Here is a 17,222-nt window from a genome sequence, read left to right as displayed (position 1 = left end):
AATACTAGTAGCCTACAGTGCATAGCTAACGTTGGCAAGCAATACAAATACGTTTATCATGGCTGGTAGAAAGACCGTAGAACTAGAAGTGTATTTAGATTTATTGTCACAACCATGTAGAGCAATACATATATTTCTTAACTGCAATAAAATTCCACACAAGGTGAAAACAGTTGCAATACGAAAAGGTGAGTTTCAAGCGGGCTGGGCGAACGTTAGCTGACGTTTAACGTTAGTTACCAACACCATCTAGCTAACGTTAAACATGCAATCAATATATCTATCGTTTTGGTTGCTACTAAAGCAAAATTGTTAATGTTAATTGGAAATGCATATATATGTTTGATATATTTATAAACAGACTGAGCGCTACATTGTTTAAAACGCTAAATGTATCTGCTCTGTCCTGCATTGAACTTAGACCTACTGTACCTTGAACTTTGTCCTACTCTGCACAGCAAAATGCGTGTTGTCTGTTGATAGTTGTCCCAAATGTGTACTAGCTAGCTAGCTAACTAGCTATTCAGAATGACAACAGTATGCTATTATTATTTCACAATCGTCCATGTCTTCAAATTTTGACAAATACACTGAACAAAAATATAAACCCAACATGTAAGTGTTGGTCCCATGTTTCATGAGCTGAAATAAAAATCCCAGAAATGTTCCATATGCACAAAAAGCTTATTTCTCTCAAATTTTGTGCACACATTTGTTTACATTCTTGTTAGTGAGCGTTTCTCCTTTTCCAAGATAATCCATCCACCTGACAGGTGTGGCATATCAAGTTGCGGATTAAATGGCATGATCATTACACAGGTGCACCTTGTGCTGGGGACAATAAAAGGCCACTTTAAAATGTGTAGTTTTGTCACACAACACAATGCCACAGATGTCTCAAGTTGAGGGAGCATGCAATTGGCATGCAGACTGCAGGAATGTCCACCAGAGCTGTTGCCAGAGAATTGAATGTTAATTTCTCTACCATAAACTGCCTCCAACATCATTTTAGAGAATTTGTCAGTACGTCTAACCCGCCTTACAAAGGCAGACCACGTGTAATGACACCAGCCCAGGACCTCCACATCCGGCTTCTTAAAAATGTAGAAATTGTTGCATATTGCATTTATATTTTTGTTCAATATAGAAATGTAATTCAAAATATAGAAATTTGAAATGTTAGAAATATAGAAGAAATGTAATTAACATACTGTATTTAAATAACTTTGTTTATATATAGGGGAGAATAGGACACCAGAGTATACAAAACTCAATCCCATGCAGAAGGTGCCTGTGATGGTCGACAATGACTTTGTTCTGACTGAGAGGTAACACTCTTCATTCACTCTGTAGTTTAAAAATGTTTCAAAAAAATGTTTAAAAAAATAAAAATAAAAGGAGCATTTCCCCTCATCTTGTTACAGTGATGCAATATTAAAATACCTGGCCACCAAATACGATGTCCCAGGTAACTGGTATCCACGCCACCCAGAGAGGAGAGCGAGAGTGGATGAATACACAGCCTGGCACCATACCAACACCCGGCCACATGCGGCCAAGGTCTTTCTCATGGAGGTAAGGCTTGCTCATGGAACTTGGCAGGTGAAATGTAGTCTAGTCCCATAGCCATCTTTTTGCACGGTATTACACATTTATGCAATATCATTTTACTGTTATGGAACATGTTATATCTCATGTTCTGTGGTTGTTGTTGATGGCACGCATCGCTGCTTTGTGCTGTAGGTTTTACTGCCCCATATGACTGGGCAGCCAGCAGACCCACTGAAGGTGGAGAGGGCTTTGGCAGACCTGAGTGACACTCTGGAGAAGCTGGAGAACATGTTCCTCAAGAGGCAGCCCTTCCTCTGTGGAGATGACATCAGCCTGGCTGACCTGCTGGCCATGTGTGAACTCATGCAGGTGAGGAGCAGTGGGTCAACTGGTCCATCAGAGCTTAGCCACTAGGTGAACCAGCCACCTCTGCTGAGAAAATGGTCCTACAATGTAGTCAGGAATATGTCAAATCTCAAAGACTGTCTGACCACTTACAATACATTTTGATGTATGGATTGCTACCCATTTCAGCTTACTAAATGAATTGACTGCTTTGCTCTCAGCCCCTAGGTGGCGGCAGAGACATCCTGAAGGATCGTCCCAAGCTGTTGAGCTGGAAAAGTCGTGTCCAGTCTGCGCTGGGTGATTCCTTTGACAAGGCACACACAGTTCTGTACAGTCTCCGGGACAGGTCCAAAGCAAAGCTATGAAATAATCTCAAGATGGTTTGATATAAAAGCTTGCACAATGCTTGAACGCAACACTACTACCAGATGTCTTTACTGATTATGTGCTGTCCATGTTGAACTTGAGATTGAGGTTGTTTATAGGCTCAATGGGAGAGTGATCAGTGCCTTACATTAACCTCTGTATGATATGCTACAAAATTACTAGCTAGATGGTTCAGCATTATGGACCTTGATCTGGAGTGGAGATGGAAAATGTTGAATAGAGTAAGAATATATTTTTCAATGACATAACTGCCTAGAATTAAGGGATGCATAACAATAAAAACCAGTGGAAAATGTTTGTTTATTCAACAGTAGCTGTACAAAAACAATTATTTACAAAACAGGAGGCAATTTCCAGTAGACATAGCTCAGTATGTGCCCACAAGTTGGAAATCAACATGTACACTGAACAAAAATATAAACGCAACGTGTAAAGTATTGGTCCCATGTTTGATGAGCTGAAATAAAAGATCCCAGAAATGTTCCTTACGCACAAACATATGATTTCCCTCAAATTTGTTTACATCCCTGTTAGTGAGAATTTCTCCTTTGCCAAGATATTCCATCCACCTGACAGTTGTGGCATATCAAGAAGCTGATTAAACAGCATGATCATTACACAGGTGCACCTTGTTCTGGGGACAATAAAAGGCCACTAAAATGTGCAGTTTTGTCACAACAATGCCATAGACGTCTCAAGTTGAGGGAGCGTGCAATTAGCATGGTGACTGCAGGAATGTATACCAGAGCTGTTGCCAGAGAATTTAATATTAATTTCTCTACCAAAAGCCGCCTCTGTTTTAGACAATTTAGCAGTACGTCCAACCGGCCTCACAACCGCAGACCACGTGTATGGGCGAACGGTTGTGAACAGTGCCCCATGGTGGCGGTGGGGTTATGGTATGTGCAGGCATAAGCTACGGACAACAAAATAAAATTGTATTGATAGCAATTTGAATGCACAGAGACACTGACGAGGTCCTGAGGCCCATATTTCTAAAGGTATCTGTGACCAACAGATGCATATCTATTCCCAGTCATGTGAAATCCATAGATTAGAGCCTCTTATTTCAATTGGCTGATTTCCTTATATGAACTCTAACTCAGTAAAATAAAATGGTTGCGTTTATATTTGCGATCAGTATATAGTAACGTTAATCAAGTACATTTCAGATGATTGCACCATGATGTAATGGAAATGGATTGCCGAATTTGGAAGCTCCACATTTAATTCTAAATTCTTACTGCTTGCTCAATCTATTTTTCAACCATAAAAATAATGTTTCTTTGCAGGACAATTGTCTGTACTTTCAGGAAAGCCTGAATTGCTTCGCCTTGCTATTCTGGTTGGGTGGATGCAAGTTTCACCATGGCGATATGTTGGCACATGAGAATTATTAAAATATGGCAATTCTTGCATTCTATCTGTGCTGGCTTTTGCGGGCTACCTGAGACATAAAACAGATAGGTGGGAGGGCATACAGGCTGTGGCCAATTTATTGATGGAAACACTTCAACCACCTAATCTTTATTATAAACAACAAAAAAATGCAAAAAAAAGTATGGGACCATTACATATAGCTGTTTCTATCGACAAGAGAGTTAAATGGAAACGCACCGCAGCAGGCAATTGTCGCATCTATTTTTCTATTCGAAAGTTTTAAATGTCTAAAATCATTGGACAAGTTAATGGAAATTTGGCTATAGAAGTGTGAAAACACAATATTCTGGTAGATTTCCAGACGCCCTAATTGCCGGTGGAAAACTACCTGGGGGGAGTCTCCAATGTGGTGATGAGGATGAAACGTGACTCATGTTGCCTCTGTGGATGGGCCTGGTCTCCTCTTTGCCGGCTGCTGCTCGTCATCGTCATTTTCTCTTGACCTCTTTGTAGTTGAAGCCTAAAGTAACAAGAGACAGTTCAACTTTGTTAGCAACACCCCTCTGTGTGTGTGTGTGTGCGTTCTAGCCCTACACTAATCACCAAGACCTTCGTTAAATCAGGTGTGTCGGTGCAAGGCTACAACAAAAATATGAACCGTCTAGTGGTCCCCCCAGGAGAGGGGTGGGAAACACTGCTGTAGTAGAATGACATTGTTTCTCACTACTGTGGCGTCTACGGAGTCTGCTGTGGCATCAGCTGCTGTGGCATCTCCAGAGTCCTTGGGGTACATGATGCATTCAGCAGTCTCCTTCATGGCCTCATCCTGAGACGGAGATTGATGGGACCAGAGATTATTCACAGTTGCCACTTACAACACTGCCTAGCCCCAAATACCCCTCCTTCCAGTAAACGTACCCGCCTTGATGGCACTAGGGCCAGGCAATGAGAGACGGCAATAAAGCTCTTACCATCAGCCAGGGATGGTGTAAAGCCTCCTCAATGGTGAGGCGGGCATTGGGGTCCACTACAAGCAGCCTCTTCACGACGTCTTTAGCTAGACATGATTGGATAAGTAAAATAACTATTGGACAGCATTTACTGAATTATCAATACGACTGTAGTAAAGTACCCAGAGTTCTTTCCCAACCTGAGACAGGAAGAATCTGTTTTCGAATGTATATGTGCTCTAACACACATGACAGAGACAAACAGGATTGACAGTAGTCTCTTACCATCATCCGAGATGCCGTCCCATTTGGATGGAATAAATGTATAAATTCCCTGCGTGATCTGATCCCTGACTGACAAACCAGTTTGTGCATTAGGGTGGAACGGGGGATAGCCTGCCAAGCTGTGAGGGAGACAAGAAGTAAGCTCCAGTTTAATAAATTATGCGAATCTGTGAACAGGAAAACCTTGCGTGCTGTTGAAAAGTAATCTTGGCCCAAGTTATTTGCAAATGAATTGAAATAATTGCATTACAATTCCCTTTAAATGTTGACAGAAACAAGTTACATGCCACTTCCTACTAGTCAGAGCACGCAGCACTGTCGTTTATGTTACCCTGTCATCAGGAGTCTGGATCCCTACCACACAAACAGGACGACCCCTAAACTCCAGGCGTCTACGGCTCTGCTGTAGCCCACGGTGACTGCGTCGGTGAACACCTCAGGTGCAAGGTATGTGGGTGTTCCACAAAGGGTCCTCATCAGGGCAGACTCCTCCAGTATCTTGGACTGATTAAAGTCTGTGATCTGTCACATAGAGAGGCCTGTCACTCTTCAACCAAGCTTTCAGTCCCCCCCCACTTCAGGAAGACAATGAGTTTTCAGGTGGATAACTTTATCTACCCTCACTTACTCTTCATCTACCATGTTCAATTATTGTGGAAAAATTACCCACATGACTTGACAAATCTTACCTTGATGACACAAACATCATCCTGAGACGAAAGTAGCACATTTTCAGGTTTGAGGTCTCTGTGGATGATGCCATTGTTGTGAAGATACTAGTGGAAGGAATGTGAAATAAAACAGCATAAGGAAGCAGTGTAAAACTACTCAAGCGACAGTAACTATCTCCAGTATAAAACAAGATAGGTATGGCGTATTTTGACATCCCAGCAGAGCCTATTTAATAAAGCCTACCACTCTTCTAGAAATTCCAATGGAAAAATACATCAATCCACCCACCTCTACTGCTTTCAACATCTGGTAAAAATAGAGCTTGGCAATTGACTCCTCTATCTGGTTCTTGCTTTTGACCCTGTCAAATAGTTCTCCACCCTCCATGCTGAAACACATACATGCGGTCAGTTGAAACAGAATAAATCAAAGGGGAAAGGAAATACGATGCTTGTGAAAATTGTACTTCTGAGGTGGGCTACAGAAAATATTACATGCAATGTAATACTGGTTTGTCATTGATAAAAATAAAAAGTGTCTGCTTGAATTAAATACTAAACTCACAGCTCTAAAACAATGTAGTATGAGTCGTCTGTTTGGAAGAAGTCTTCTGTTTTGATCAGACATGGCTGGAAAAGACAGAAGGAAAAAGTTACACAGAAAAATTGCAGGCAAATACTACAGGTGTTTTTGATACAAAGTGGTTGAATAAAAAATATAAAAAAAGTGTTATGACTGACTTTGTCCAGTAGAAAACACAAGTTGAAAATGACTACTTCTATGGTATTTGACTACCCCAGAAAAAAAACATGGTTGGACATGAAAATAACCATTGCTTTACTAGGCTCCTTTCCTTGGCAGTCATTACAGCATAATACATTCTAGATGTACACAGTGTAAAAACCATTATGAAGACCTTCCTAATATTGAGTTGCACTCCCCCCTTTTGCCCTCAGAACAGCCTCAATTCGTCAGGGCATGGACTCTACAAGATGTCGTTCCACAGGGATGCTGGCCCATGTTGACTCCAATGCGTCCCACAGTTGTATCAAGTTGGCTGGATGTCCTTGGGTGGTGGACCATTCTTGAGACACACAAGAAACTGTTGAGGGTGATAAACCCAGCAGCGTTGCAGTTCTTGGCACTTAGTACCATACCCCGGTCAACAGCACTTAAATATTTTGTCTTGCCCATTTATCCTCTGAATGGCACACATGCACAATCCATGTACCAAGGCTTAAAAATCCTTCTCTAACCCGTCTCCTCCCCTTCATCTACACTGATTGAAGTGGATTTAACAAGTGACACCAATAAGGGATCATAGCTTTCACCTGGATTTACCTGATCAGTCATGGAAAGAGCAGGTGTTCATAATGTTTGGTACACTCAGTGTATAAACAGGCTATTAACATTGACAATTAATACTTACTTACATGGTCTATCTTTTGGAGGATTTGGATCTCTCGTTCCGCATTTTGTGTGGCAGTCTATAATTGCACAAAGAAGAGTTACTTGTAATTGCAGTAGTATTCATCAACTAGAAAACGAAGAAAATGGTGAAAAGACTTACGCCGAGAGATGCTGGGAAGTCCTTTTTGTTGATTGTCTTCACAGCCACCTTTTTGCAAGTGGCCCTCTCAAAGGCCAGCTTCACTTCCCCGCACACACCACTGGTATAACAAATCGTTATCAGCCACGTTTACACACATTGATCATACTAGAATGTCACTCTGTAATTCAAAACAAAAATCTGGATTCTGTAAAATACACAAGTTGAAATTAATCAAAATGCTCACTTACGCTCCAATCTTTTTGGTAATCAGGTATTTCTCACTGAACTCTTTGGGGAGGTTGGACTGTTCATCCGCCATGAGATCAATGAACACAAACACTAATGAGGGGAGAAACTATCAATCTCATTGATTATAAATGCAAAAACTAAAACCGGCATCACCAATAAGGGAATGATGCAGTATACTTAATGTTGAGAGCGACAGGGAATATAGTGGAATGCTAGACTTTTGAGTATCAGTGACCTAAACAGAAATGACTTGAAAATAAAACTCTGTAACAAGGTTACCTTTATGGCGTTCCTCAGCTAGGGACAGCACTGCATTGTTTGCTAGAGGCAGAGTTTTTCCTTTTCCAAGAACTTTACCGTCAACAAACGTGCCATTGCCACTGTTGTCAAAGACATAGACAATGTTCTGCTCCTGCAAGGTAACGATCTGACCGTCATTACTGAGCGAACATTGTGAACAAAACAATTTTCTTCTGTAAACAAAATATGAAATACATCATTTTGTCAAATGAATAGACCTACTCTGAAGATTCGGAAGTGTTTTTTGCTGTATGTAGCAAATCTGATCGATTTCTTCAGTATGGGGTCATCAAAGCAATAGTTACATTTACTGTCCCGGCCAAACCAAGTGTCGTCCTCAACACAGTCTGAAAAAAAGTCAAACTAAACACTATCACTTCAATAGAGAAGAGAATACACAGATGCTAATGCTGCTAGTTGAGAAATACAAAGAATCTCACACAAACTGCACACAGACACACACACAGTTTCCACATGGACCGCATTCAGCAGGACACAACGTTGTTCAATTGAATGGAAACAGTGCTGTTCTGGATGACCAGTTGAAGAACATTTTGATTACTGATTATGGTGGCTCAGAGGGCGATTTTGTACATTGTGCTGCTGCAGCAGTTTTCAATTTGAAATGGTCACACCCATATTGATCAGGTCCCACTCCGCCACACCCAAACGGGATCAAATATACATCAAAGAATGTTGAGGAATGGTGCGCACTGTGGTGGGAAAACGTGTCGTTCAGTACAAACTGTAGCAAAATTTTTAATAACTAAACGTGCCCCTGTATTCACTGCCTAAAGTAGCAATGGAATTGTAACGCGATATGTGATGGCTCCATATCTGGGTTTACAGCTTAGCTAATAGAAAACACTGCTACATGTTTTTTTACCTAGTCTTGGTGATACTTTCTTAGTCATCGATTTAGAAGATCTTAGAAATGTCCGTGTCCAGCTGCAAGGGGTTCTTCAAAAACCATAGAAAATTCAGAAAGATATTAAATCCATGTTTTGTATCGAGTGAAAAATGGCATGTGTGTAGATCTTTGACTGCACTGTGTGACGCACTGTCATCTACTTCTACACGTGGCCGCATAGAACCGACTGGCGCAAAGATGCTGGGAAATGTTAGATGTGCAGCAGCTAAGATGGCAAGGAACCTTCTCGCACAGTACAAAAACATGGATTTTTACAGCTTCCAGAATTTTCAGTTTTTTTTTTGTAGAACCGCCTGTAACTAGACACAGACATTTATAAGATACACCTTTCTTCTGAATCAAAACGAAGAAAGTATCTCCAAGACCAGGTTAGTTGAAAAATGCGTGGCAGCGTTTTCCAGAAGCGAAGCCATAACGCCAGATAGATATGGAGCCATCACAAATCTTGTTACAATTCCATAGCTATGCCTGAAGGTAGGGCTGGCACAATTACTGTATAACCGACAGTTATGGATGAAGACCTTCATGAAAATAAAAGAACAGTCATAATGGCTTTTTAAAAAATTGCCAGCCGGGGATTTGTGCAGTTGAGTCCGTTTCTGCTGTAACATGGACTCTACAACGTGATCAAACCTAGTTGCTCCTTGCTGAAACCATAGAATTAGGAATTAGAATGGATATCTATGGCTGAAACAGCAAGGTGTTGTAACAAACAGTCTTCGGTTTCCTTGGGCAACGCCCCCATCCCTACTGCTGCAGCAGCACATACAGTCAGGAGCAGAGCAAAGGAGAAAATGCGCGTCTATTCTTTTGGCTATTCAAACGATTAAAATGGTGACCACGATCATTTGGCTGACCAATATCTGTCATCCAAAATTACATGACTGTCACAGCCCAAACTGAAGGTATCTTATCTACCCAGAAAACCGGGGCATGTCTTGTGGTTGCACTCACCGTGGGCTCTGAAGCCTCTCTGCATAGGCAGCAGGCGACCCCATGGCTGTGGCTCAGGCTCCTCTGGTATGGAGCCAAGGTCCCTAACAGGGATGGTGTCCACTGAGCTGACAGTGCCTGACCCAGAGGAGGAGCTGGAGCCACTCTGGGACTGAGTCTGAGGCTGTGACTGTGTCTGGCTGCCAGCATCTGGCTTCTCCTGGGACATGGTCAATATTTCTCCTCAGTCTGAGTCTATTAAAGTAAATAACACATCATTCAGGTTATCATGACATCTTTCAATTTTCCAAAACAATGTTCCCCACGTCCGTAAACTAAGCAAAGTCCTCATGTATAACTTGCATTGGAGAATCTGCCCATGGACATTATACACTGAGTCTGGAAAATCCATAATCTTGGCAACTCTTGTAGCTAGCCAGAAGATTCTAACCCTATGCAACTGCCCTCCAAATTTCACCTTTATCCAAACTGATACATTGAGAATATATATATATATATATTTGACCTTTATTTAACTAGGCAAGTCAGTTAAGAACAAATTCTTATTTTGAATAACGGCCCCTTGTTCAGGGGCAGAACGACAGATGTTACCTTGTCAGCTCGGGGATTTGAACTTGCAACCTTTCGGTTACTAGTCCAACGCTCTAACCACTAGGCTACCTGCCGCCCCAGATAGATACTTGTAGTTTTTACGGAAAAAAATGTCCTTTTCGTCCTCATGCCAGCTAGTAGCCACCACAGCCATTTTGTAATGGCAGTGTCAGCCAATCAGCTCCTTTGTTGTTCAACGTGACATGCCATTCCATAATGGCTACTGTTAGCTGGCTTGAAGATGATAAAGGACCGTTTTCCAGAAGAACTAGCAGTATTTCAATCTTCTCTAAGTATCAGTTTGGATAAAGGTCCAATTGGAAGTACATTGGCATATCCAACCCCTGCATTGAAATACATTTTCCGAAAATATCTCGCACCAGCTCTGTGGTGTCTTATTCATAACCATGATGGCGTTCCAACCCCAGTAGTGAAGCTCAGTGTAAACAAGCATAAAGGTAGGGTCGGAATCTTCTGGCTACCTAACGTTAGCTAACTGTGTGTAAGTCCTTCAACATGCTCCATCTATTTACAAATACGTGTATCGTTTCTTGCCAACAGTGCGTAGTGTTATTGACTAACCTGTCATGCAAGTTAACTGTATTTTTTATCCTCACCAAGCACAAATAAAGCAAATCTAAATCAGTTCCACAAGTGCCCTAATCATTTCCGTTGTTGTAGTTAGCTAGCTAGTCTAGCTAGCACGACGGCGAAATTAAGTGGTTGTTTGCTAACCAAATAAATGTGACGACTCGCCGGCTCTGACGTGTGCAACTGAACATGGCAATATTTTTAAACATGTGTGAGAATGACAATTTAATCAAATACACGTTTACACTTACTGGGATTTCGAATGAATCGCGGCACGTGTAAAATTTGCCGGGAAATCGGATCGACTCCTGGGAAATGTTGTTTATTTTCCATAAAACGTCATCTGAATCGTAGCCAGTGACAAGTTTAGGATTGTCCACGTGATTTTCAGCAGCTAGCTAACCTTTGGCGAATCGACGCACACAGCTGACTAACAACAACCACATCTAAAATATGTCATTTTGATCAATTATCTTTCGTATGACAAGTCATTTCGTCTACATCCAGTAATTTGCTAGTACATTATTTCGATAGTTAATAATCAATGCACACGCTTATGTTTTCAGCTAGCTAGCTAGCTAGCTAGGTAACGTAAACTGTCTGTGTTAGCTAGCTAACTACGCGTTAGCCACTGAAGTTAGCTGACAACCGCTCATACCATCACCGATTGACTGGATAATCGTCAACATGGCAAAGCATAAAACCTCTGAAAAAAATAATATAATCGAAGTTGGTAAGTTGTTACTTCCATAGCAAATCCATCTGTCCAATATTCAGTTGTAGGTTCTAAACTAGCTATATCTAGCTGATCCAATATTCAAATGAGATGATGCATGCAACCATAGACAGAGGCTACTTGATATTCACATCATTGGATGCAATAACACACATCTCATCTACCTGAGACAGGGGCACATCTGTTCAGCACCATCGAAGAGTGATCAGCAAGTGATGGTGCATTAATTTGTGTTACAAGTGTCTAGTGCTGGGTTTGGCATGGTTGGTACCAGGATCAGAGTTATTTCTGCTGGCATGGTGTTGGAGGGCCATTAGTGAGGCACTCTTACCTCTGATCTAAGAACTCCAGGCACCCTGCCCTGGCACAGTGCTGTCCTTTAGTGAGACAATCTGGATTTACAAATCCCATGGCACTTGTTGCTGGAGTAGGATGGGGTATTGGCCACTACACATCCACAACAAAGTCCAACTCTTGTATTTCTCCAATAATGGCAGCCAGACCGTTTGAAAATAACTATCATCCAAATATTTACCGACATGTCTTATTTCATAGATGAAGTCAGAGAAGATGGAGAGGAGATGAATCCTTTCTCCTTCAAAGAGTTCATCCGCAGCAAAAACCAGTACCCAGATATGAAAGGGGATCCAGATGAGAAGAATTACTCAACGCGAAAGGTGCTGAACATTTCAAATTAACCAGTCTTATATTAAACCCCAGAGATAAACTGTTACAAAGCCTATGCATGAAATGAGGTGTTAGGTCCTTGGAAAAAGTCACAGCATAATATACAAGGCCTGGTCAGACTGTGAAGAATATTACTTTTGGTGGAATTTTGCTGTGAATGTGACTTACCTTACTGCTGCTTCTTGTGTTGTAGAAGGCATATGGGAGCACATTCCTGGCAGAGGGGGAATATACTGCCCCGAAGAGCTTCGATCAAGACTTCCAGGGTCAGTTTTACATGGACCACACACCGTTTCCTCAATTTCTGGAAAATGACACTAAGGAGGACTGGGCTGGGAGTTACCAGCCATCAGCCATCGAGGAGGCACATGCGTTTGGACTGAGTGGCACTGCAGCAGCAGCAGACAGCAGCACATACTCTGGTCAGTCCTCCCTGTGCACAGAGGAAGAGGAGACTTCATCCTCCCTATGGCAGGTGGATGAAGAATTCTCACCAGAGGCCCACCAGTCCAGACGGGCCCCAGTGAATTATGAGGGAGATGACGAGACATCAATGGCAGAGCTCACCTACAAGACCAAGAAGAGTAGTACCGAGAATGGCAATAGGGATCAACAAAAGGTCATTTTCCTCTTTCAAGGCTTTGCTTACAGATACACACGTATGATTGGATATCACAATGGTATTAGTCACAAGTCCTTTATTTTGATTATTTCTGTTTCTCTTTTTAAGCTGAGGGAGGAAAATGCGCAGCTCAGGAAGCACATTAAAGATCTTGTGAAAAAGTCTGAGTATGATGATCGAAGGTAGGTGGATAGAATTGCCAGTTGATATGGTCTGCAGAGTACAGACCTACCTGGTGCATGAGAAGGGTTTAAGGGATGGTGTTAAAGCCTATATTATGTTATGGCATGGGAGTAATGCTTTAAATATTACTCTTTAGATGTACTTTTAAGATGTCAACTGTACACATACAGTACCAGTCAGAAGTTTGGACACACCTACTCATTCCAGGAACTTTCTTTACTTGTACTATTTTCTACATTGTAGAATAATAGTGAAGACATCAAAACTATGAAATAACACATGGAATCATATATTTTCATATATTTTATATTTGAGATTCTTCAAAGTAGCTAGCCTTTGCCTTGATGACAGCTTTGTACGCTCTTGGCATTCTCTCAACTAGCTTCATGAGGTAGTCACCTGGAATGCATTTCAATTAACAGGTGTGCCTTGTTAATTTCTTGAATTTCTTTCTTTCTTAATGCATTTGAACCAATCAGTTGTGTTGTGACATGGTAGGGGTGGTATACAGAAGATAGCCCTATTTGGTAAAAGATCAAGTCCATATTATGGCAAAAACAGCTCAAATAAGCAAAGAGAAACGACGGTCCATTATTACTTTAAGACATGAAGGTCAGTCAATATGGAACATTTCAATAACTGAGTGCAGTCACAAATAAGTTCAGTCACAAAAACCATCAAGTGCTATGATGAAACTGGCTCTCATGAGGACCACCACAGGAAAGGAAGACCCAGAGTTACCTCTGCTGTAGAGGATACGTTCATTATAGTTACCTGCCTTCAGATACATCTCAACATCAACTCTTCAGAGGGGACTGTGTGAATTAAGCCTTCATGAACGAATTGCTGCAAAGAAACTACTACTAAAGGACACCAATAAGAAGAAAAGACGTGCTTGGGCCAAGAAACACGAGCAATGGACATTAGACCGGGGGAAATCTATCCTTTGGTCTGATAAGTCCAAATCTTTAGATTTTTGGTTCCAACAGCCTTGTCTTTGTGAGACGCAGAGTAGGTGAACGAATGATCTCTGCATGTGTGGTTCCCACCATGAAGCCTGGAGTAGGAGGTGTGATGGTGCTTTGCCACCGTCAGTGATTTATTCAAGGCACACTTAACCAGCATGGCTACCACAGCAATCTGCAGCGATACGCCATCCCATCTGGTTTGGGCTTAGTGGGACTATCATTTGTTTTTCAACAGGACAATGACCCAAAACACACTTCCAGGCTGTGTAAGGGCTATTTGACCAAGAAGGAGAGTGATGGAGTGCTGCATCAGATGACCTGGCCTCCACCCAATTGAGATGGTTTGGGATGAGTTGGACAGCAGAGTGAAGGAAAAGCAGCCAACAAGTGCTCAGCATGTGTGGGAACTCCTTCAAGACTGTTGGAAAAGCATTCCAGGTTAAGCTGGTTGAGAGAATGCCAAGAGCGTGCAAAGCTGTCATCAAGGCAAAGGGTGGCTACTTTAAAGAATCTAAAATATAAAATATATGAAAATATATGATTCCATGTGTTATTTCATAGTTTTGATGTCTTCACTTTTATTCTACAATGTAGAAAATAGTAAAAATAAAGAATAACCCTTGAATGAGTAGGTGTGTCCAAACCTTTGACTGGTACTGTATGTTAATGCTATTTAAAGAGTGTTTAACCTATGCTCATCATCATGTCTCTCTGACTGCCCCATAGAATTCGACACGTCACAGATGAGTTGCACAAGAGACGAGTGCAGGAGGAGAAGGAGGCTCAGGCTTTAGAGACCATGGTTCATTCCGTCGAGCAGAACCTGCAGTTAATGACCGTACGCATCTGTCCCTCTTTCTCCTAGTTCATCCGTTTGACAAAGATGAAGAATCATTTTTGTTCACTGATTATCTGAAATATGTCTCAATAAGATTACAAGCAAATGTCATGATTAGTTACTAAACAGAAGTGTGTTGAGATATGAAGTCTTAATTCATTATTTTGACCTTTTTCCTCTTGACAGAAACGAGCAGTTAAGGCTGAAAACATTGTATCAAAACTCAAACAGGAGCTGCATCAATTACAGGTTTGACCTTTACTGGTGTTGCTGGCGTTACTGGATGATGAGCTTCAGTGGCATATGATTGCATAATGTGATCCTCTTTATATTGCAGGGCCAAGTAGAGGGGTACCGGTATGAGAATGAGAGACTTCGAGCCGGAGAGACAGCTGCCTTAAATACAATGAAACATAATGCGCAAGTGGCCTCAGAGTACCTCAACAAAGCAGCACTCAATGCAGAGACTTCCATCAAGTGAGTTCTCTCCCATAGTGTCATCTACATACAGGTGGGATAAAAACAGTCCCTCATAATGATTGTGTGGGTATTGGGTAATGTGCCATTTCAGTTCATAGTGTTTTCTACATAACCCCGAATTAAACATTGTGGTATTTGCTCCAAGTTCAGGCTATCGGTTTGATTCTGTCCACAGGCAATTACTTACAAGTGCAGAGAGTCTTTGTCTAGTATCTCAACTGCTGCAGTCCATCGACAACCTATCTGAGATTCACAAGGAAGGCTGATGGAGTTTAAAGGACACTAGAGATTGCAGATCTAGTACCATCCAGCAACAAGGAACTGGAAAGCAATTATGGTGTGTCACACAACACTCAAATGAGAATTTTAAGTTGTGGTGGGTGCACTGATTTGTGACCCCCCCCCCCCAAAAAATAGTGCACATCTTTTTTACTTGTACATCATAAAATGTTTAGTTTTAAATCACTTTAACAGGCGATTTGAAAACAATATATACTAACAACAGATGTATTTACCACTGAGGCAAATATGACTCAAATATTGTGATTAATAAACATGTGACTAGACATCCTTCAAAGTTGGTTGTTTTTATTTTGTGAGCATTTTACACTGCATTTGTTCCACAAACTTTGTTTGAACATAGGCATTCTATGCGAGTAGAGAGATCGTTTGTAGCTAGCTAAATTACTGGCCAAGTTTTCCGACCTCTGATCCCCTTTAATGTATTTGTATTTCATCCACTTTTTCTGAGACTGTCTGGTTAGTAATGAGGGTATTTGCGATGAGTGACTTTGATACAGAATACCCCTGCTCTAAACCATCTCTGGTATTATGTATTTTTATTTTATTTAACCTTTATTTAACCAGGAAGGGCTCATTGAGATTTAAAATCTCTTTTTCAAGAGCATCCTGGCCAAGATAGGCAGCACCAAGTCATTACAACAATTACAGACAGACATGAAAAACTACAAGTAATCTAAATTATTATTTTAACCACTGGAGGGAGGCAGAGAGCTATAAAAGAAACGGTCATACATCTCAATCCTTGATCTTAATACTGTAACTATGTGCCCCCCAACACAAACACTGATACAGAGGAGGCTGGTGGGAGGAGCTATAGGAGGACAACCTCATTGTAATGGCTGGAATGGAATATATGGAATGGTATCAAACATATCTCCACCCACCAGCCTCCTCTGCTCTGATGTATTACAGTAATATGACAAGGAAAAGTTTGGCTTTGTACTTTCCATCATAATCTAATACAGTGGTTCCCAAACTTTTTATAGTCCTGTACCAATTCAAACATTCAACCTCCAGCTGCGTACCAGGGTCAGCGCACTCTCAAATGTTGTTTTTTGCCATCATTGTAAGCCTGCCACACACACACACTATACGATATATTTATTAAACATAAGAATGAGTGAGTTTTTGTCACAACCCGGCTTGTGGGAAGTGACAAATAGCACTTATAGGACCAGGTCACAAATAATAATATAATAATAATCAATTTAGCTCTTTATTTAGCCATCTTACATATAAAACCTTATTTGTTCAACAAAAATTGTGAATAACTCACCACAGGTTAATGAGAAGGAGGTGCTTGAAAGGATGCACATAACTCTGCATGTTGGGTTGTATTGGAGAGAGTCTCAGTCTTAAATCATTTTCCACACACAGTCTGTGCCTGTATTTAGTTTTCATGCTAGTGAGGGCCAATAATCCACTCTCACATAGGTATGTGGTTGCAAAGGGCATCAGTGTCTTAGCACGATTTGCCAAGGCAGGATACTCTGAGTACAGTCCTATCATGAAATCTGGCAGTGGCTTCTGATTAAATGAAATTTTCACAGAACCACTTGTTGCAATTTCGATGACGCTCTCTTGTTCAGATATCAGTAAGTGGACTGGAGGCAGGGCTTGAAAGGGATAATGAATCCAGTTGTTTGTGTTGTTTGTTTCGAGGA

At 41.2% G+C, this 17,222-nt stretch overlaps 3 protein-coding genes across 3 annotated transcripts; 2 read left to right on the top strand and 1 right to left on the bottom strand.

The window, feature by feature from the left end:
* LOC120063064 (glutathione S-transferase theta-1-like) lies at window positions 1-2,657 on the top strand. The gene is made up of 5 exons (XM_039013190.1): window positions 1-188; window positions 1,241-1,328; window positions 1,425-1,575; window positions 1,744-1,920; window positions 2,118-2,657. The coding sequence occupies exons 1-5, from the start codon at window positions 59-61 to the stop codon at window positions 2,262-2,264; spliced, it is 693 nt and encodes a 230-aa protein (XP_038869118.1). The 5' UTR covers window positions 1-58; the 3' UTR covers window positions 2,265-2,657.
* Window positions 2,658-3,164: 507 nt separating this feature from the next.
* LOC120063063 (serine/threonine-protein kinase Chk2-like) lies at window positions 3,165-11,052 on the bottom strand. Its single transcript, XM_039013189.1, has 15 exons — window positions 10,993-11,052; window positions 9,560-9,793; window positions 7,897-8,021; window positions 7,654-7,786; window positions 7,374-7,464; window positions 7,144-7,243; window positions 7,007-7,060; window positions 6,138-6,202; window positions 5,862-5,961; window positions 5,591-5,677; window positions 5,260-5,423; window positions 4,902-5,020; window positions 4,638-4,723; window positions 4,391-4,492; window positions 3,165-4,186 (listed from the first exon to the last, which is right to left on the bottom strand). Exons 2-15 carry the CDS (start codon window positions 9,765-9,767, stop codon window positions 4,097-4,099), a joined length of 1,524 nt encoding a protein of 507 aa, XP_038869117.1. The 5' UTR covers window positions 9,768-9,793; window positions 10,993-11,052; the 3' UTR covers window positions 3,165-4,096.
* Window positions 11,053-11,126: 74 nt separating this feature from the next.
* Window positions 11,127-15,826, top strand: LOC120062679 (endosome-associated-trafficking regulator 1-like). Its single transcript, XM_039012730.1, has 8 exons — window positions 11,127-11,474; window positions 12,033-12,154; window positions 12,358-12,783; window positions 12,895-12,968; window positions 14,664-14,775; window positions 14,962-15,024; window positions 15,113-15,252; window positions 15,431-15,826. The coding sequence occupies exons 1-8, from the start codon at window positions 11,429-11,431 to the stop codon at window positions 15,519-15,521; spliced, it is 1,074 nt and encodes a 357-aa protein (XP_038868658.1). The 5' UTR covers window positions 11,127-11,428; the 3' UTR covers window positions 15,522-15,826.
* Window positions 15,827-17,222: the final 1,396 nt, after the last annotated feature.

The sequence above is a fragment of the Salvelinus namaycush genome, chromosome 18 (genome assembly GCF_016432855.1).
Source record: "Salvelinus namaycush isolate Seneca chromosome 18, SaNama_1.0, whole genome shotgun sequence".
NCBI lineage: Eukaryota > Metazoa > Chordata > Actinopteri > Salmoniformes > Salmonidae > Salvelinus > Salvelinus namaycush.
The sequence above is the reverse complement of the archived record's forward strand: the minus strand, read 5'-3'. Positions and strand labels throughout refer to the sequence as shown.

What these genes read in the sequence shown, in the direction of transcription:
- LOC120063064 (XM_039013190.1), top strand. Translation starts at nt 59, where the DNA reads ATGGCTGGTAGAAAGACCGTAGAACTAGAAGTGTATTTAGATTTATTG. An exon ending in AACAGTTGCAATACGAAAAG is followed by an intron (nt 189 to 1,240) that starts GTGAGTTTCAAG and finishes GTTTATATATAG; the next exon opens with GGGAGAATAGGACACCAGAG. An exon ending in GACTTTGTTCTGACTGAGAG is followed by an intron (nt 1,329 to 1,424) that starts GTAACACTCTTC and finishes ATCTTGTTACAG; the next exon opens with TGATGCAATATTAAAATACC.
- LOC120063063 (XM_039013189.1), bottom strand. Translation starts at nt 9,767, where the DNA reads ATGTCCCAGGAGAAGCCAGATGCTGGCAGCCAGACACAGTCACAGCCT. An exon ending in ATTACCAAAAAGATTGGAGC is followed by an intron (nt 7,244 to 7,373) that starts GTAAGTGAGCAT and finishes TTGTTATACCAG; the next exon opens with TGGTGTGTGCGGGGAAGTGA. An exon ending in ACTCCGTAGACGCCACAGTA is followed by an intron (nt 4,187 to 4,390) that starts GTGAGAAACAAT and finishes TTGTTACTTTAG; the next exon opens with GCTTCAACTACAAAGAGGTC.
- LOC120062679 (XM_039012730.1), top strand. Translation starts at nt 11,429, where the DNA reads ATGGCAAAGCATAAAACCTCTGAAAAAAATAATATAATCGAAGTTG. An exon ending in TCTGAGTATGATGATCGAAG is followed by an intron (nt 12,969 to 14,663) that starts GTAGGTGGATAG and finishes ACTGCCCCATAG; the next exon opens with AATTCGACACGTCACAGATG. An exon ending in AGAACCTGCAGTTAATGACC is followed by an intron (nt 14,776 to 14,961) that starts GTACGCATCTGT and finishes TCCTCTTGACAG; the next exon opens with AAACGAGCAGTTAAGGCTGA.